Genomic DNA, 19,242 nt, shown 5'->3' on the forward strand with positions numbered 1-19,242 from the left:
ATTATTAACACAGTTTTATTTTAATTGCTACTTAAAGTAGCAACTAGTCAAGTACAAGCTATGTTCAGTTTGTTTTAAGAAGAGCTGATGAAAGTACAAGGGAGAAAAGTACAGGAATCAAAAGGGAACACACTCAGAGATACATGCAGACACAGAAATCACTATGTCCCAGGGACTTACTGGACAGCCTGAAAGGTCCCTGGAGAGAAAAGGTTCTTGGAACAGGTGGCATCTTGCAGCTTCAGCTCAGCATGCATAGCAAAATAAATCCCTCTGGCAGCTCCTGGCTGTGCCTTTTACAGCTTCTAGACTGCCAGGTCACATCTTTGCTGGAAGGTTCTGGGGTCATCTGGATCTGTTCCCCCAGGGCCAGCCACCCATTCATATTCCAAACATATTTTGGGGCTGGGACACATAATCTCCTGAGCAGTGCATGCAACCTCTCTTTCGAATTCACCCTGTCCTTAGTCTCACTCATCCACTCTGTGGAGCTGCAAGATGTACTCAGGCCTACGAGGGAAATCTGCCTGTCTCACAGTGGTGAGCAAGTAACACATCACAGTAACAATACCAGACTCGGGCAATAAGAATACTTGTCACAGCAAATTATCCCAAAGACTTACAAAAGAAATGTGATTTCAGATATGCCTCTAACCAGCCACAGGTACTTAGAGCTTTAGCTGCATTTGTGCGCCACATGGACAGAGGAAAACAGGCTGCATGAAAAATAATGTCACCCATCTCCTCTCCCATATCAGTATCCACTTGCTGCTGACCTTCTGCCAACAACAACCTACTTCCCAGCTGTCCCAGCCTACTCAGCTGGGTTTTCAGGCTCACTGCCCGTGGCTCCCTCACCCCAGCCCAAACTACAGAAGAAGCTGATGCAATTGTGTTTACCAGAAGTCCAACAATTTCCTTTTATTTGGCTCTAATGCCCTTACCAGCCATCTGAGGACTGTTAGTGTTTGTTATCCCATGTGGTTCTGAGACTTAAAAGAAATCTGAGGAATCTATTTCTCAGCAGATTTATCATAACATGATAGTCAGCTGAAGCTCCCAGCACGGCAAAGAAATTTCTCTGACGCGGGAATCTCTTCTGACACAATTCTTCTATTACTTTGGGTAAAGGCACTTTCACCAAGGCCAAATACATGCAGTTTGTTCCACTGGGAAATGAAGAGTGTATGTCCCTGTCATTTCCAGTATTATGTCCTTTCTCTAGGCAGTTTGTATGATTCTCTCTGGGGATAACTAGATTGCTAACTCGTCTTTTCCCTTTTGCCACTTTCCCAATGGCATCATTACAATCTGGCACTTATTCCTCTCTATCTGTTGGTCTGCCCAACTCCCACCCCACCAGACACCTTCCTTTCCAGGTCCGTGCCCCTTTTTCACCTGCCGATCTGGTTCCGCCACACCTCGCCTAGTATTTCCTTTCTGCTCCCAATTTCTTTGCAAAAGTCATGCTTTAAGAGTCTCTCTTCCACGATTTTCCATGCCGGCCTGGCGCCCTGCCCCAGCATCCCCCTTCTCCCGGCCCAACCGTGCACTTGTTGCCCGCGGGGGGAGCTGGGCGCTGGGCACGGGCTGTAGCCCCAAGGTAGCGTTCCCTCGGTGCTCGGCGCGGCGGAGGAGGGCCCGTCTGGCCGCGCACATCACGGCACGGTGGGAGGGCGGCCCCGGCGGGCGGCTCGGCCGCGCCACCGCCCAGCGGGCGGCAGAGGCGGCCCCAGCGCGCACCGGCCGCGGCGGCAGGGCCGGGGCAGCGGGAGCGGCGGGAGCAGCCGGGGCGGCGGGACGCGGAGCCGCGGCCGGAGCGGGGCAGCGCGGTGCTGAAGGGACAGCGCCCGCCCCGCCCCGCCCCGCCCCGCCCGGGCAGCCGGCGGGGACCACGGCGCGGAGCCCCGGGAGCGGGGCGGGGGTACCCGGCTCCCGGCCCCCGCCTGGAGCGGCGAGCGCAGGAGCTCCGTCCTGCCCCCGCGGGAGCGGCGCCCCGGGCCCCGCGCAGCGCCCGCCGCCGCCCGCCCGCCGCGCCGATGCCGGGCGTGGGGGCGATCGGGGCGCGGTGCAGGCACCGGCCGCGCAGGAGCCCCAGGAAAAGCCCCAAGGCAGAGCCGGGCCAGGCCGGGGCCGCCATGGACGCGGCGATCTGGATCTACCAGTTCCGGCTGATCGTGCTGGGCGACTCCACCGTGGGCAAGTCCTGCCTCTTGCACCGCTTCACCGAGGGCCGCTTCCCGGGGCCGCTGCACTCCGACCCCACCGTGGGAGTGGACTTCTTCTCCCGGCTGGTAGAGATCGAGCCCGGCAAGAGGGTCAAGCTACAGCTCTGGGATACGGCGGGGCAGGAGCGGTTCAGGTACAGGACCTGGGATCTTACCCACAGCCCCTCCCGCCCTCTCCCCAAATCTGCTGGCCTCCGGGCACGCCCTGCTGCCCTCCCGGCCCTATACCCTCCTCATCCGACACATCCCCATCCCAAGGACTTTGCTTTGTCCCTCCGCAAAATTTCCCTGCACCCATTTGGTCGCTGTGCCCCAAACAGTCCTCCACCTCATTGCCTGCCAGTGGTCCTAGCCCTGTGGCCCACCATCCTTCTTGCCCCAGTGCCCACGAGTTCCTTCCCAGGAGTTTCCTTCACCACCCTTTCCCTTCAGACACACCAAGCAACAGCTACCCTTCTGCTCTCAGCTCTCACTGTAGGGTAACAAGTGGCCTTATCCTGTTTCTTCTTCCCTCCCTCCTCTTTCCCCTGAAGTCCTGGACCTAACATAGCAATCCCTCCTCCACGTTTTTTTCTTTTGTTGCTGCAAGAGGCCTCTGCCTAACTCTGCATTTCTTACTTTGTCATCACCTTCGAACTCATCCTCCCCTGCAGTATTCGCTCTGCCATTAACTCTCCCATGCAATCTGGAGACCAGGCCACCTCCCAGCTCTTCCGCCTTCCAGCACAGCAATACTGTATGCACCAGTGCAGCCGTGGCAGCGTGGTGGAAGCCACTGGGCAGCCAGCTACAGTCCCTTATTTCAGTGTTTTGTCTGCCTTCTGCACCTGCTGTGCACTGATTGTGGCCAGGAGTCTTCACTAACACTGCCACCATTTATAATGTAGTTAAACTAGCTCAAATGCTGCACTGGATATTAAATACTCTCCTTTCTCCACTCTGTTACAAACAGTAGCAAAACTACCCTCTTTTCCTCCCCCAGAAAAGTCTGTCATTTCCCAGTTTACAAGTTGATACTGTCACTCACTCACTCTGTTTCTGTTATATCTGTAGTGCTTGCCACTTCAGGCAAGTTGTGCATGGATTTTAATTTGGACTTGGGGTTCAATAGATATGAATTAATGGCATGGGCAAACACATAGCCCATCTCCGTGTACTTGACCCACACACCTGTTGTTACTAGAATGCTTGCAGGAGGATTAAAATGGGCCCCTTCACTGGCCAGAATCAATTCCTCTGAACTTCCTGTCTTCTCTTGCAACAGTGGTGCAGATGCCCACACCCAGCTGAAGAGGTGGGATTGCTCTGCTTTACTGGGGGACAACAACTTTTTTTTCTTTATAATAAGCATTAGAGTGAAACAACAAACAACTTACTTGGGCTTGCATGAGCCACAACTTGAGATGTATTTTTGCAGATAGGCTTCTGAAGGGTTAGCACAGAAATTAACAGTGTTAATGGAAAGCTCTTAGCATTTTTCACCCTCTCTGCATTCCAGACAGAATGTAGAATACTTGTAAATAAGTGACCAAGAGTGTACAATTTCTTTATTTTGAATTTGCTGACAAATGACCAGGATGACCAATGACAAGACATTCGACTTAATGAAATGCAAATGCACAGACTCTTGCATACATTTAAAATCAAATTATCAAAATCCTTTAACCCTGAAATGCTCAAGGAATATACACTGATGAGTCATGCAGTCAGCTGCTCTTAAATTTACCTCTGTGTTTTTTCTAATACTCAAAAGATAAAACCTGAAGAAAGTAGTTTTAAATATTTGCATTTGTTTTTCTGCTAAGAGTTTCTTGTCAGTTGGTGCACTAAGTATAATAGTGTTTATTGTATAGTGTGTTTTATGTTTAGTCAAATAAATTATAAATATTTTACTACCTTACACCACAGGTTACAATGTTGCATTCTGTTCTCTGCTAATGGAGAACGCTACAGATCACAAGCAAAGACGATCTTTGGGAAGAGCTAATTACTCCAAGAAGTTATCTAATATTGGGGAACACGAAGCAGTTTGCAGTTCTGATTTCCAGTTCTGCTCTGGCTCACTTGCAAAATCCCTCACTTGGGATTTTAGAGGAGGTAAAACCTGTCTTTAAAGCTCCCTGGGGAGTTCCCTGCATGCAGGGAAAACTACTGGCTGCATAATAACACCCTTCTTTTGGTTCCAGGCATTAGGGACACTCCCAGGGGAAAAGGAAGATGTGACACACCTGCCATCACACTCTCTTGAAAGATGCCATGTACTTCCTTGGAGGAATTATTTGGGAAAAATTCTTACATGTCTCTAGCTCACTGATGATTCTGTATTTGAACTGCATTTCATACATTGACTTAGAAATAATCTTTAACATGTCCTGAAATAGCTATTGAATATATTTATTTTTACATCAATCAAGCATCGTTAAGCAGAATCTCCCATTGTCTGAGGTGCCACATGGACAATCACATGACAATCAGTAACACCTTTAACATCTTACTTTAACATCTTAGGACAAGAACCTACAGACTGGCTTAGTATAGACTCAGGTCGGCAATACACATTTATGTAAATGAAGGGCACATCCTCAGTTTCTTTCTATCTTCAGATCAGTCATTTAGAGCAATCTGCTACTTTGCCTGTTTTTTATATCATCTACTTTGCTATGGCTTCTGTTTGTTTATTTAATTTTCCCATATTTTAATCATGAAATCTCCAATGTGATAAAATGCTCGTGGTGCTAAGACTGAGAGTTCATTTCAGTAGGGGCAAAATATTGTGAGGATGCTTCCATTAACCCACTTTTTAGTAAACCAGGATATTAGACACATTCTATTTCCAGTACATCTTGAAAATAAAACACTATCCTATTCACTATCCTGTTCTTTTTCAGTAAGCAATATGTATTTTCAAAATTATTACATTACAATGTAGTCTTTAATCATAGTATAAAAATAACTCTTCAAAATTAGATAAAGCTTGTACTGAAAGTTAGGTTCATCTGGTAAAGATCAGTAAGATCATAATGAAAAAGAAACACTGTGACTGACTTAAAGCCTCCCTAAAGCCATAGTCTGATGTGATTATACAAAGAATTATAAAATCATAGAATATCCTGAGTTGGAAGGGACCCATAAGGACCATCAAGGTCCAACTCCTGACCCTGCACAGGATGACCCCAAGAATCACACCATGTGCCAGAGAACATAGTCCTAGTGCTTCTTGAACTCTGCCAAGCTGGTGCTGTGACCACTTCCCTGGGGAATCTGTTCCAGTGCCCAACCACACTCTGGGTGAAGAACCTTTTCCTGATATCCAGCCTAAACCTCCCCTGACACAACTTCAGGCCATTCCCTCAGGTCCTGTCACCGGTCACCACAGAGAAGAGATCAGTGCCTGCCCCTCCTGTTCCCCTCACAAGGAAGCTGCAGACTGCAATGACATCTCCCCTCAGTCTCCTCCAAGCTGAACACATCCAGTGACTTCAGCCACTCCTCATTTGGTTTCCCCTCAAAGCTTTTCTCCATCTTTGTTGCCCTCCTTTGGACGCTGTCTCTAGTTTAATGTCTTTTTTATATTGTGGTGCCCAAAACTGCCCCCAACACTGCAGAGTGCAGAGCAGAGCAGGACAATCCCCTCCCTTGCCCAGCTGGCCATGCTGTGCCTGATGCCCCCCAGGACAGGGTTGGCCCTCCTGGCTGCCAGGGCACTGCTGGCTCATGAAGTGTAAAAGCACTGGGACAGGTTGCATGGGGAAGTGGTGGCATCACCATCCCTGGAGTTATTTAAAAGATATGTAGGTGTGTCAATTTAAGGAAGTGGTAGAGTGGTTGACTGTGCAGTGCTGAGTTAACGATCAGAGTCAATGATCTTAAATATTTTTCCCGGCCTAAAAGATTCTGTGGTTCTATGATCCTTTTCTCAGATTTTAGAAAACCACATAACATGATATTGTATGTATCAATGTTTCTTTAAAAATTTTGTATTGCTTTTTTTCTTGAATTGCTGTTTTCTAAAGCCTCTCTGTTATACAAATCTTTTTTTTTTTTTTTTTTTTTATTTTTTTTTGGTAATGAGAAAACTAGTTTCAAATTATTACATACCAGAAGTACAGAAAAAATGACTGTTGTCTCTCCAATATATTCACCCAGTTTTTGTGAAGTACAGCACAAAGTTACAGGATACTTTTTAGTCATCTCCATTAAAAGCAATACATACACATAATTCAATATAATGGCTTAGATCATCAGCTACTGTAAATTAGCACATCTCTGCAGAAGGGACTTGCAAGAGATGAGGGTACTGACTGCTGTGTATAAGCATCCAAAAACACACAGAGGGCTGTTTTTCAGTACTCCACTTCATAGATACATGATATAACATCTTTTTATACAGAAATACTTGGGAGATTATGCATTGCATTTTCAATACTAACCTACTTTCTTTCCTGGCTAATGCATTTCTTTGTTTTCAAGGTCTGGGGTGGGGGCAGGGTTGTTTGGGGTTTTTTTGGGTTTTTTTTGTTTTGTTTTTTTTTTTAATGAAAGTAGGTTGTATTAGTTTTAACTTCTCCATATCAGATCCCATTTTTGTCATCTACATTTGCTCTTACTATAACTACCTGAATTATTTTTCTGCCTTGACACTTTAGAGGAAAATAAATTAAGAAAATCAGAAACCGATCCTTATGGTACCTGTATTTAATACTTCACAAAATGTGACACCTCTCACTTATGTTCTTAAACAATTTTGTGAAACAGTGTGACATTTTTCATATCCAGGCCTTTTGAATTAATCTGAGGTTAAGATCCTGTTGTCTTTACATACAGAGAGACACTACATGAACTCTATTCCTGGGAATGTAGAAAAGATCTTGATGAGCATTAGGAGAAACAGTCCCTCCCTCTTATCTAAATAAAACCATTTAAAATGCTGTTTGCTGTGGCTAAATGAATTTGGATGTGTCAAGAAATCTAAGTCTTCTTTATCTGTGCACTTACCTATCTGTAATAGGACTATTGCTGCTAATCATACCTCTGTGTTCAAATTGTCATCAAAACTCTATGAAATGTGATGAATTGGAGGGAGCTACTGTTATAAAAAATTATGCTATTGTGTACAGTTCATCCTGCTTCCTAAAGTTTTGAGGTTTTGGCATCAGCATGCTCTTCATAATCATGAGATGAAATGGAATTAATTCTTAGCTTAGGTTATGATTTCAAATAATGACTGTTTACAGATTGTGCTTCTCATTTCATTTGGAGAATACTTATATATACACTAGTTATATATTTATGCCAGCAATAAGTGCTTGTGTACATTCCTTGGTAGGCTGTCACTTCCTTTAAAATGTCTCTTCTCACCTTCTCCATTCTCTCCTACTGCTCATTATTAGAGACTTAAAATAATGTTTTAGTTCCTGTATCTTTCACTCTTTCTTTCTACAGTCTAACTTTTTTCCTTATTCTAGAGCACATTATTTTTTTTTTTCAACCAGAAGAAGAGTTTCCTACTTCCAAAATTCCTTCCAGTGAATGTTCTGGAGCTTAGAGGGCTCAAAAGTATAAAATAACTCTTGCCAGCCCTCATGCCAAAAAATTGTAAATTTATAAAATGTAAAGAGCTTTTGAACCTCTGTATGAGGGAGATACTGGAGGTAGACGTGTCCCTTGACTGTAATAAGTTTGTGTTTGCCCAGCTCACTCAACACTTTTGGGTAGTTTTGTTCAGGGAGTTTCCTTTCTCTGCCTGCTACCTGTTGACTTCTGCAAGCACAAAGAGTTACAATTAGCTATATAAACATTCTTTTAAAGAATGTTTCTGCAAGGAATGCAAAAGGATATGCTTGAACATTGATAAGTTTGGGCTCCAGGTTTCTTGACATATGTGTGCATACTTCAGTTTGAAATAATTGATTAGAACAAAGGGAAGTGCATGTTTATATGAAGCTGAAGGACTCAGATTTTACATATATATCTTTTCTTCTGTGAACGTGTCCCACAGTTTGCTAATAAAGACCGCTTTACAGAATAATTCAGCATTCAATATTTGCCCTAGAGGTGTTGGGTTCAGGAATATTTAGAAAGTGAATTTTGAATGTGGGAAATAAAATAGTAGTCTAGTAGATTAAATGAATACATTTCAATCAGATTTTAAAAAGGAAAGTTATTTAATAAAACTTATAAAAGATAAAACACATTGCCATGTGGAAAAGTAATTGCTTTATGAATAAAGTGAAAATGCATTTTAATTTTCCTTTTTCTATTTTTTCTCCTTCATAGATCAATAACACGCTCTTATTATCGCAATTCTGTGGGTGGCCTACTAGTATTTGACATCACAAATCGACGATCTTTTGAACATGTGAAGGACTGGCTGGAAGAAGCAAAAATGCACGTGCAGCCCTTTCAGATTGTGTTCCTATTAGTAGGACACAAATGTGACTTAGTGTCACAGCGCGAGGTTACAAGAGAAGAAGCTGAAAAACTGTCATCTGACTGTGGTATGAAATATATAGAAACTTCAGCAAAAGATGCCACAAATGTTGAAGAGTCCTTTACAATTCTTACACGAGATATCTATGAACTCGTAAAAAATGGAGAAATCTCAATACAAGATGGATGGGAAGGTGTCAAGAGTGGCTTTGTTCCAAATGTTGTACATTCATCAGAAGAAGCTGTAAAGCCCAGGAGACAGTGCATCTGCTGAGTTTGTAGCATGCCAAAGAGCCCATGGGGTGTTTAGAAGATGATGCCAATCTAAATGACAGAAAAATAATTTTGAAACAATATTAGATCATGGCATAGCTGAATCACAGAACGGTAATTTGGTTTTGTATCCTTCTGTCTAGGTTATAATCCATAACACTTTAAGTGCTTTTTTTCCTTTACAGAGTACAATAACTTTGTGTGGTCTTCAGGAAAATAAATTATATATTGCTAAAGGGAAACCTAGTTCTATAACAAGACACTGAGAAAGTGCAATAATTATCATGACAGCATCTTTGCTTGGGCTTTGTATTTTGAACACTGTTTAAATTCAAGTCTTGTTAGATGAGGATCAGATGAGTTCGTTACTTTTGTTCATCCTGCCTTAGCTTTGGACAAGAAAATATTATACCTTATACTTTTTTCATGTGATTCTTTACTCAAGTGCAGGGTTGCTAATGACCATTAAAGTTAGAATGCTGTAGAATTTGATAATAAAGATAACTCTAAGGAAAGCAAACTGAAAGATTGCTCCAATAGCAAACACTTTTGATATGACAAGGAGTACAAGCCTTACTAAAGAAAAAGAATGTTTTAGAAAAGATGATTTATTTGTATACAAAAATGGGGAATAGAAACAATGGAATTTATTATTAAATATTTTCTGAATTGCCAATGAAACTAAACATAACATCACATATGATCCAGCTGTTATTTGACTTGTGTACAAAACAGCTTTCCCAACCACTGGAGTTACATTTCAGCGGCCAGATCCTCAGCTGGGTAATTATCATCATCACACTGATGCCTACAGAATTACCTTAATTTACACAAACAAATTCCATATTAGCTTTAAAAATAAACCTACTTCTAACTAGAAGTAAAAAAAAAAAAGTAAGAAAGTGCTGCAACCCATGGGAACCTAGGCCTTAAATTTGAAGAGCAAGGACAGTTTTATTCTTAGCCAGCAAATGTTAAACGGTTATTTAAAAATGGAAGGTTTTAAACTAAAACTGTTACAAATAGAGCATTTGGAGAGGAAAGAATTTCTAAAATAATGCTTATCTACAGAGAGCAAAGTAAGAGAACTCCTATTCTAAGACAGAATTCCATAATAGCTTTTAATAACAACAGGAGAAATCTGTGATCATGTAGCATTTTACTAAGCTTGTGGTCAGCTTCCTACTCCTCTGAATATAACACACACTAGCTTTATGCAAACTAGGTCTAGCACGTCAATACCAAATAAATCTATTTCTATTTCATTGTAGTAGTATAAAAGATGTCTTGATCTCTGGAGTTAATAAGCATCTACAATTTATCTGGCATAATCATAGCCACCAAACATCAAGCCAATTATCTGCATATAAAAGTATGTTATCATGTACAATTCTCCTTTTTGAAGATCAGGCAACAAGTCTATCTAATCTAATTTTCTTCTTCAGCAAGCATATGATTGGTTTTATCTCAAGTTACTTTTACGTTCTTTTACAATCCTTTTTCAAATATTTTGTAGTATGGAGACAGGTTGTTTGGGTCCAGTTACTTTATACATTTAGGGCAACTAAAATCATTGACTTCAAAGGGAACTAGAAGTTTAAGTTTTTCTAAAGCCTGAGTCTTACTTGTACTGAGGCACAGTTACACTACCATGGAAGGATACAGAGGCCTTAATATAAACAGGAATCAGCCTTAATTCATTAGCAAATAGAACAGATAATTCTAGTCTCAGCATGCCAGAGAGTAATTGCTGTGAACCTGATTCTCTATTAAACTACATGTATTAACACCAAATCAGCTTTATTGTAAGCCCTCTTTACAAAGTAAACATGACTACAGATGCCAAAAAGTAGTGCAGAGTCAGGGTGCGAGCATTAGATACTGATTTCCTTATGATATGAGGCTTATGTTGTGCTTCTCAGAAGACATCTTTGTTGTTTAATTAATTAATTTAATTTAATAAATCAGTAACTGGGGCATCAACAGACCCAAAGTCCACCACTGGTTCACTGTGTTTTTCTGAGCAAGGCATTTGTGGGTTTTGTGCCTCACCTTCTGTATCTCAAATGTAGAGATGATTGTTCTTCCTCAAATTCACAAAAACTGCTGAGACCAAATCAGTCTATATGATCTTCAGTCCTGGACTCTATCCTCTGTGTGCTACCTGGTTTTGAGTGTTTAGCACCATGGGATGTGGATACTGGTTTCTTTTGACATACCCAAATAACAATAACAAAAACAAAACCAAAAAAATTAAAACAGCCTTATAAGTGCCAGGTATTGCTGCAAATCTACATTTCATTGCATATTTCATTATTTTTAGATTAAAATCTTGTATCTTAAATTTTTCTTCCTGAATACTCTGGAGCCAATGAGCTTTTCATTCTGTATGAAAAAAAATGGGTTGTATTGAGGACTAGGAGAAGAGGGGAATGGAGGGGAGGGATGCACAGAGAAACAATCATCAGAACAGAGCCTTAATCTCTGTTGTCAATGTTGTACCTGTGGTGTCACGTTTATCACACTGGGAGTAGAGCTTGTAACCAGATTCAACTGTGTAAGGAATTGGTATTGGCCATGGAACTAGAAGTTCACTACATTTTAAAGTACTGTGCACATAGTTGTCTTATTTGTAATTCCTAAAAATGTAGATCAACATGTACTTTCAAACATTGTCTGTCTTTATGATATATTAAACCACTACTGTGTCTTCTCACTACACACGTGCAGTTGATAGAAATGTCTGATAAACAGATAATTTGTCAAAATGCATTATTTTCTTTTCAGATGCTTTGCAAGATGATATGTAAGTAACAGCTTGAATAAGCTGTAGAATGGGTGATAGTTCAGTGTACGTATATTCTTTTCCCCCCAAGGAAGCATGAATATTGACAACAGAACTAAATTCCCAGAAATTACAGAAATTAGATAAATCTTACATGGTAGCCAAATTTAAAAATAGAAAATATTTAATAAGAAAACACAAACTTTGCAAATTAAGATTTGGTCAATCCCAGTTAGGAAATGAAAAATGTTGAAAAACCTTGACAAAGGCTTTATTTGGATTCATAGGCCTGGCAAATGAATGGATAAAAATTATTATTATAAAATGTTTAAACTTCATTGCTTTTATTTTAAGTTTGATAAAGAAGAGTAAATATCTTCCTCTTCTCACTAAAATATTTTACACATGAATTCTTAAGATATTTTGGCTTGCTCATATTTGTATCTGTCCCATGTAAGAAGCAGAAACTAGCCTCATACCTTAGGAATCAACCAAGGAAAATATTTAGATTTTGTTTTGTTAATTTATGCCTTTAGTGTGGAATAGACTCACTGATCTAACTTCAAACTGGTGACTGTCCTGTGCTCACAGAAAATGATGCAGGCTTGACTGAGACCCTAGGCACACTGTGCTGCTCTCTGCTGAGATCCCTTCTGCCTCAGATGAATGGCTACTGGTACCCAAGCCTGTCTGAAAGCGAGGGTGGGTGGATGCACCATGATCAGAGATATTTCAGTCTCAGCATTTCAGCTCCCTTAGGGAGTACATGCTTCATTGCCCTCTTTTTACATAATTAACATCCAGGAAGAGTGCTTTTTCCCTCACTGAAGACCCCAGCACAATGGGAGCTCCTCCAAGCCTCCACCTTTGCTTTTTGCACAAAGCTAGGACAGCAATTTCAGCAGCCTTTATTCAGTCCTGAAGAAAAAGAAGGAAGGCTGAGGGTTTATTCTCTACATGGGCATGGAACCTTACCACAAACATGGCGGACTGTTTAAGAAATCATTAAATATCAAAAAACAATTGTCAATAGCAAAAAATTGCATTGCTCATTTCTAGATAGAGACTATCCTTCAAATAAGTGAATGAAATTTAAATTCTAAAAGAAGAATCGCCCATTGCCCACAGAGGCTATTGGTAGTAGCAGGCTCTATGAAGGGGTAGGTAAATCTTCATTTAAACTCAAACTGAGGAATTCAAAATCCCAATCCCAAACTGCTAGAGTAGATCACCGTTTTTGCAAGTATTTAATTAATTTACTTCTCAGAGAAAGTAACACTTTATGCCAGGCCTGACTTATGCAGGGATGGATTTCAGTGTGTAACCAGCAGAGAGATGACTGCTCCCTGGGAGCCAGCTGACAGCAGCCCCCAGCAGCCCCACAGGCTACAAGGGCAGCTCAAACTGAAATTAACTGATCACAGGCTGCCAAAGGCTCACCTTGCAGTTGAAGAGCTTCTACAGAAAGGTAACAGTAGAAGTAGCAAACCCAAAAGTTGTGCATCGTAAATAAAAGCAATGTCTAGGTAAAGAATCTGGCATTTCAGCTATAGTTCAATTACTAGCATTCCTCACTGCTTTGGCTTCAAATCTGTGCAATCTATGCAAACTGAGTTTTCCTACTCCATGAAAATTGTGGAAGCACAAACTGAGCCTCGTGTAGCAATAAGCCCTCTCCTGGGGGAGAGGGCTGCACAAGATAAAGGTGGAAGGAGGATGCAGATAATTTCTTCCATCCCTGCACAGCCCTAGGGGAGAAGTGGGACTAACCACTGCCAGGGCCCTTAGGACCCTGCAGAAATATCCATCACTGTAGTGGGACTTGTGGGATGAAAGAAAGCGCCAAGGACCTGGAGTCTGCACAGAGATGCAGGCTACTGACTTCCTAAGCCCAGCGTTCCCTAAGGACAGGTTACCTCTGTGGCACAGCTGCAGGAACAGTTGGGGATAACTCTGTGCTGGCACTAGGTCAACATTGCATAGTGTCTACATTGCTTAAAGGCAAATGCCTACATTGCAGGCTTTCCCCCCTTTCACCTTCTCCCCCATGTGGTTTCTTTACAGGAAGGAATTGCCAGAAGGCATATCTGGCACCAAGGTCTGACAGTGAGCAGGGCAATAGGTGGAAATTTTAGTGCTAGTTGCTAAGTATTAAGGTACTAAAACTGAGGGGAGGAATTGTGGAAAATATTCCAGTCATAATCTTAGTAATAAGAACCTTCCAGGCCTGGCAGTGCTCTGCAGCACTTTCGAGAATTGTCCATTTTGGTTAAGTTTTCAATGCCAAGGAAATAGTTCAGCTATTTAGTAATAATTTATACTAGATTGTAATTTAAAAATAATTACTGCATATTATTCAGGGAGAAAAGTCTTCTCTGTGCAGATAATTTTAGTAATTTTGCTGACATACAACTTGTGTTGTATGTTTTAAAGGAACAAGCTATGCCAGGACGTAACTTTAAAATACTTAAGTCTCAAATCCCATCAATCAGACCATTGAAACAGTTAATTTTCTTGGGATTTTTCTCTGCCCAATTCTCTGTGGAAAAGAGTCTGGTTCTTAGAGAAGCTTTTAAAACAAAAGAGAGGCAAAGCTTACTGAGCACTGAAAAAGAGATTCATATGTGAACAAGTGTCAGAAAAGTAGAGCATGTTTTTTCTGGTGGTATCCTCTTTCACACTACCATGCTTCACAGCCCAACTCTAGCTCCCCAAGTACATAGTGAATGGAACAGTAAATTTCTAGCTGTCCAAAAACCACTGGAAGATCAAGTGTAATTCCCCACAGCAGTTCTCCACAACCCTGTGCACACAACTCTGTGTGAGGAACAATGGCCACATTCTGCCTAACGCATGCCTTGTGCTTCTTTGTGTCCCAGGAGGAATTTGGCCTCAACAAAAACCCTCCCGCAGGTTCTGCCTGCGAACAGTCACTCTGCACCACCCCACACCATCCTCAATGACACTCAGGATAAAAAGTGTAAGGTTTTCCAGCAAGAAAAGTATGAGGGAATAGTACTGTGGTCTAAAATATACATCAGAGAGAAACAAACGTCAGGGAGAGAGGTTACTTAAGCTAAAGGACAATGTTGGTGTAAGAACAAAGGGGTCTTACTGAGATGCACAGGATAGGTGGTTCTGGTGACGCTAAGACAGCAAAGCCTTGGGCCACTTTAAGTGAAAGCAACAGTAATCTTTACTGCCATTGTAATTAACAGAAAAGGTGATGTGAAGCCAAGATAGTAAACATCAGAAGTGTTTGCTTACTTGTTGAAATGGAAACAAACATAGAAGTTTGGTCACTGACAGTGCTTCTTGTTTCAGCTACAGGTAGATGTCTTGCCCTTTTAAAAGGATGGTTTTTAGTGACTCACAGCACATTTTGTGCATGAGGTCATTCTGACAGTCCACAGCAGTGATAAACAAGAATTTACAACTGAAAGAAAAACTGTAAGTTTTAGTATCCTTACTGAATATAACTAGATTGATGGGAGAAGAGTTTAAAATGGACTAATCAAGCATCACGTTTTTTCCCTTCATTAACTAAGATTAGAAGAAACTATTTTCATCTTTTTGGTATCAGGTCATTAGAACAGATCATAGAAACACATATTTCTCTCTGATGCCACTCATTCAAAGCTTGGAATCAGTTTACTCCAAGATATATAGAATATTATGATGGTACGAATTTCACTGATCATCCAAATCTTAATGAGCTGTTCCTTGCAAATCACTTTGAAGCAGTGCACATTGTCATGGGATTGTCATTCCCTCTGCCTTTTACAATCCATGCAAAGGATTAAAACTGTAGGCCAGTATAGTACCAATCAATAATTAATATCTTCATTACCAGCAGAATTGAATAATAATCCATTTGTAATAGAATTAAAGCAAATAAAACAACATTGTGTAACACTGAGCACTGTAGAAACATCCTGAAGTGGTACTAAAATACTACAAATCCTTAAGACTCACAGATGTCTTTACTTCCCAGAAAATTCATGCACAGATCTTTGGGGGAAAAAAACCCAAACAATTACAGTCATTGTGTAAACCATGCAAAATGAGATGCACACTATTTTTAATATCAGTAAAAAGCACCAGCATTTCCTTGTCTCTCTGCTTCTCAGACGTTCAAATTCTCTTTATTCCTTGGCTAGCCTATTCGTAACTATTGCACAGGAGCATATTGGGGCAGGATGCACAAACTGTCATACTCAGTACAGTCACTGCTGACCCATCCAGGCCAGCAGCATAAGTGTTACATAATGTCTACCAGGTGCCTAAGGGGACTTAGAAAAGACCAGACCAGGAAAAGTACACTGGTGCTACTGCATCCTGTGTACTCCCACATTTTTGTGGCAACACTTGGTAAGTTTGATGAAAAGTGCAAATACAGCTAAATCACTCATTTTCAAACATAGCATTTTAAAACACTGCCCAACTTCATTTAGTTTCAATGTTGGTTAAGCAAAATTTGCAATTATAGCATTCTAATGATTTGTGTTGTTGTTGTCTAAGCTTTGCATCAAAGGGACCTGAGAAGAAGTTCTCTATAGCAGTTCATCTTCTGGCTTTGTGTATCAAAAGCAGTTTATAAACATCACTGAATTGTGGCATTAATAGCAAATATATATTAAAAAAGAAACTGATAGAAAATAAAAAAAAAATCAAATAATTGGAAATGCTCATATTTTTTAAGGGCTTGGGCAAAAGAGAATTAATCAGTTCACAGAGTAGTGGCTCATAGAAATGGCTGCCTCCATGTCACAATCTGTAGAATATTTACCTGTATTTCAGCTTGTCTGGTACTTACACACCTAATGCAATTCACAGACTGGGCAGCGAAGAGGCTGAAGCACAAATGCACAATGCACACATTTTACTGCCCCTGCTGGAGGCCTCCTAACTTCAGCACCGTTGCAGAATATAGGTGCAATGGAAAGTGCATAATACAATTAGATCTATATTGCATAATTATATATTATATGCAAAACTGTATAACCGTGTCCATTATATGTGCAATAAATACCATATACTTAAATATTGATAGTATAGAACATATAATAACAGCAAAGAAAAAAAAATTATAAACTAATTGGAGCATTTGGAAGCTGGAAACCTTGTCAAAATAGATTATTCAACACCTCCTTTCCACTTCTCAATTAAAAGAAGGCCTTAATATGACTATCATAATTTATTCATTTAATAAGGCTGCAGGCCACATTTGGTCAGCATTATCAAAATTTCCACAACAGTATACACATTTCTTAAATATTTTGCTATAGCTTTCTTACACTTCAGGGTCCCTATCCTCTGCAATATGAATTTATCTTCAAATCTTGTGCCCCAGGAGAGGCAAAGTGTGGGCTGCCATCCTAGTGGCCAGTGATGTGGCTGTCCATGCTAACGACTCAGGGCAGGCCAGGTTGAACAAGAAGCATCAGCTCTCAGGGCTCCAAGCCTGTATGAAAAGCTTGGTGAAATTTTCTTCTAGGTAAATTTTTAGGCAAAGGCGAAATGTTTTAAGAGAAAATTGAGATTCTGTTTCATATAAAGAAACCCTGAAATTTTCCAAATCCTTCTCAAAAGGTGCCTAAATGCAAACTTTTCCTACTAAATATTCCCTTGTGTTGGACTTGGATGAACCTTGTGTGTCCCTTCCAACTCTGAAGATGCTGTGATCACAGAATCACAGAATAGCTCAGATTGGAAAGGACCACAGGGGGTCATCTGGTCCAACCTCCCTGCTCAAGCAGGACCATCCTAGAGCAGAGGATTGTGTCCAGACAGTTCTTGAATTCTCCAGTGAGGGAGACTTCACAACTTCTCTGGGCAATCTGTTCCAGTGTTCGGTCACCCTCACAGAAAAGAAGTTCTTCCGTATCTTCAGGTGGGACTTCTGTGCCCCTTGTCTCTCGTTCCAGTTGCTAGGCACCACTGAGAAGAGCCTGGTCCATCCTCCTGACACCCTTCCTTCAGATGCTTACACACTTAATAATTCTGTAAATAGAACATTTGTGACAACTGGCACGAAGCGTGACGGCTTAGCCGGAGATTGGGTGTAGGGCAGCGACTTGGCTTCTCAGCACACGGCTTAGTGCGGGTGGCCGTGCGGGGCTGTGCCCGCGGTGCTTTCCGCTCCCTCCGGCCGGGCGTGCGGGGGGCCGGTGCCGCAGCACCCGCAGGGACAGGACGGCGGGACGGGCCGGGGCTAGCTAGCTAGTTAGCTAGTGAGTTAGTTAGAAGTCAAGTTTACAAACCCGCCCCGTCCCGCGGAACGCGGGCTCCGCGCCGAGCCCCGCCCCGCGGGGCCGTGAGGGCAGCGGCGCCGGGGCCGGGCGGCGCGGGCGGCGGGCCGGCAGGGGGCGCTGCAGGCGGGGCCCGCAGCCGCGCTGGGCGGCGGGGCCGCTCCCGGCGCCGCATCATGTGGGCCCGGCCCCTTCCATGGAGCCGCGGCCGCCGAGCGCCGCCTGGGCGGACGCCGCCATGAGGCTCTAAGGGGCGGCTGCGTGCGGAGCACCCGGCCGGTCCCAGCGCTGCCGAGCTCCCCGAGCCTCGCCGCGGGACAGAGAAGCCTAACGCTGAGGCCGCCGCCGCCGCTGCTGCCGCTGCCGCCGCGGGTCCGGCCGGGCGGGCGAGCGGCCCGGGGCCATGTAAAGCGGCAGCGGCCGGTGGGAGCCGAACCGAGCTCGAGCAGAGAAGCCGCCGCTGCCGGCCGGGGAGGCCCCGCAGTGGGGATCATGGCGACGTCTAATCTCTTAAAGGTGAGAGCGGAGCCCGGCCGAGTCCTGCGGGAGGAGGGGGGAGGCGGCGGGGCCGGGCGGCCCTGCGGGTGGCCGGACCGGGCAGGGCGGCGGGGACGGGGGCAGGGCCAGGGTCGGGCCGCGGGTGCCGCTTGCCGGAGTTGCCGCTCCCAGGGTTGCCCCCGCAGGTGAGCGGCCTTGGGCTCCCGGCCTCGGCCCGGCCCGGCCCGGCCCCGCCGGCAGCTGCTGCCTGCTGCCAGCACCGCGATCCCTGCCCCCGGCTCTCCCTTCCCAAACACGCCCCGTTGGGAAACAGCGTTGCGTCGTGCGGATAGACAGGGCACGGTGTCTTCTCTTTGTTTATTTAAGAAAATCCGGGTGTACGGAAAATGAGTTTTAAGTTAAACAAAGAGTTGGAAAATGTCTTCGCTGAGGGCAGGTGCCGTTATTGGGGTGGCCACCGTGTTCCAGTTTTTTTGTTAACTGCAGTTTTCTTGCAAAGGAAAAGTCCCGGAGGCCTTTCGCTTACGTTAAGCAGCTTTGCTTTTGTAGTCATATGTTTTCAAGCACTTTCCCGGCGTTAGATGGCAGATGTCAGTCACCCCAGGCTGCCGCAGGTTGGAACGGAAGATTTCAGTGGGACAGTCTAGTGTTTGAGCTCAGGACTGCCTGTCCTGATCTTTGTGGTATGTATGAGGAGAAGACTCTGTGTGGCTTTTGAGGCCGTGTTAGCACAGGGAGGATGGGCCTACTTGAAACCACTGTTATTAATGCCTACAGT

The 19,242-nt window shown here is 43.2% G+C and overlaps 2 protein-coding genes across 3 annotated transcripts in view; both read left to right on the forward strand.

The window, feature by feature from the left end:
- The first annotated feature begins 2,039 nt into the window (after positions 1 to 2,039).
- Positions 2,040 to 10,056, forward strand: RAB39A (RAB39A, member RAS oncogene family). Its single transcript, XM_053934927.1, has 2 exons — positions 2,040 to 2,362; positions 8,505 to 10,056. The coding sequence occupies exons 1-2, from the start codon at positions 2,040 to 2,042 to the stop codon at positions 8,929 to 8,931; spliced, it is 750 nt and encodes a 249-aa protein (XP_053790902.1). The 3' UTR covers positions 8,932 to 10,056.
- Positions 10,057 to 18,161: 8,105 nt separating this feature from the next.
- The window catches only part of CUL5 (cullin 5), a 32,383-nt gene continuing 31,302 nt past the window's right edge, over positions 18,162 to 19,242 (forward strand). The window contains exon 1 of one of the 2 annotated variants that reach the window (XM_053934468.1): positions 18,162 to 18,482. In XM_053934468.1, the coding sequence (XP_053790443.1) occupies positions 18,459 to 18,482 (24 nt within the window). In that variant the 5' untranslated portion in view covers positions 18,162 to 18,458. Of the gene's footprint in view, positions 18,483 to 19,068; positions 19,148 to 19,242 lie in introns of those variants that run through there. The other variant, XM_053934469.1, reaches the window with a different exon arrangement.

The sequence above is a fragment of the Vidua chalybeata genome, chromosome 2 (assembly GCF_026979565.1).
Source record: "Vidua chalybeata isolate OUT-0048 chromosome 2, bVidCha1 merged haplotype, whole genome shotgun sequence".
In the NCBI taxonomy this organism is placed as follows: Eukaryota; Metazoa; Chordata; class Aves; order Passeriformes; family Viduidae; genus Vidua; species Vidua chalybeata.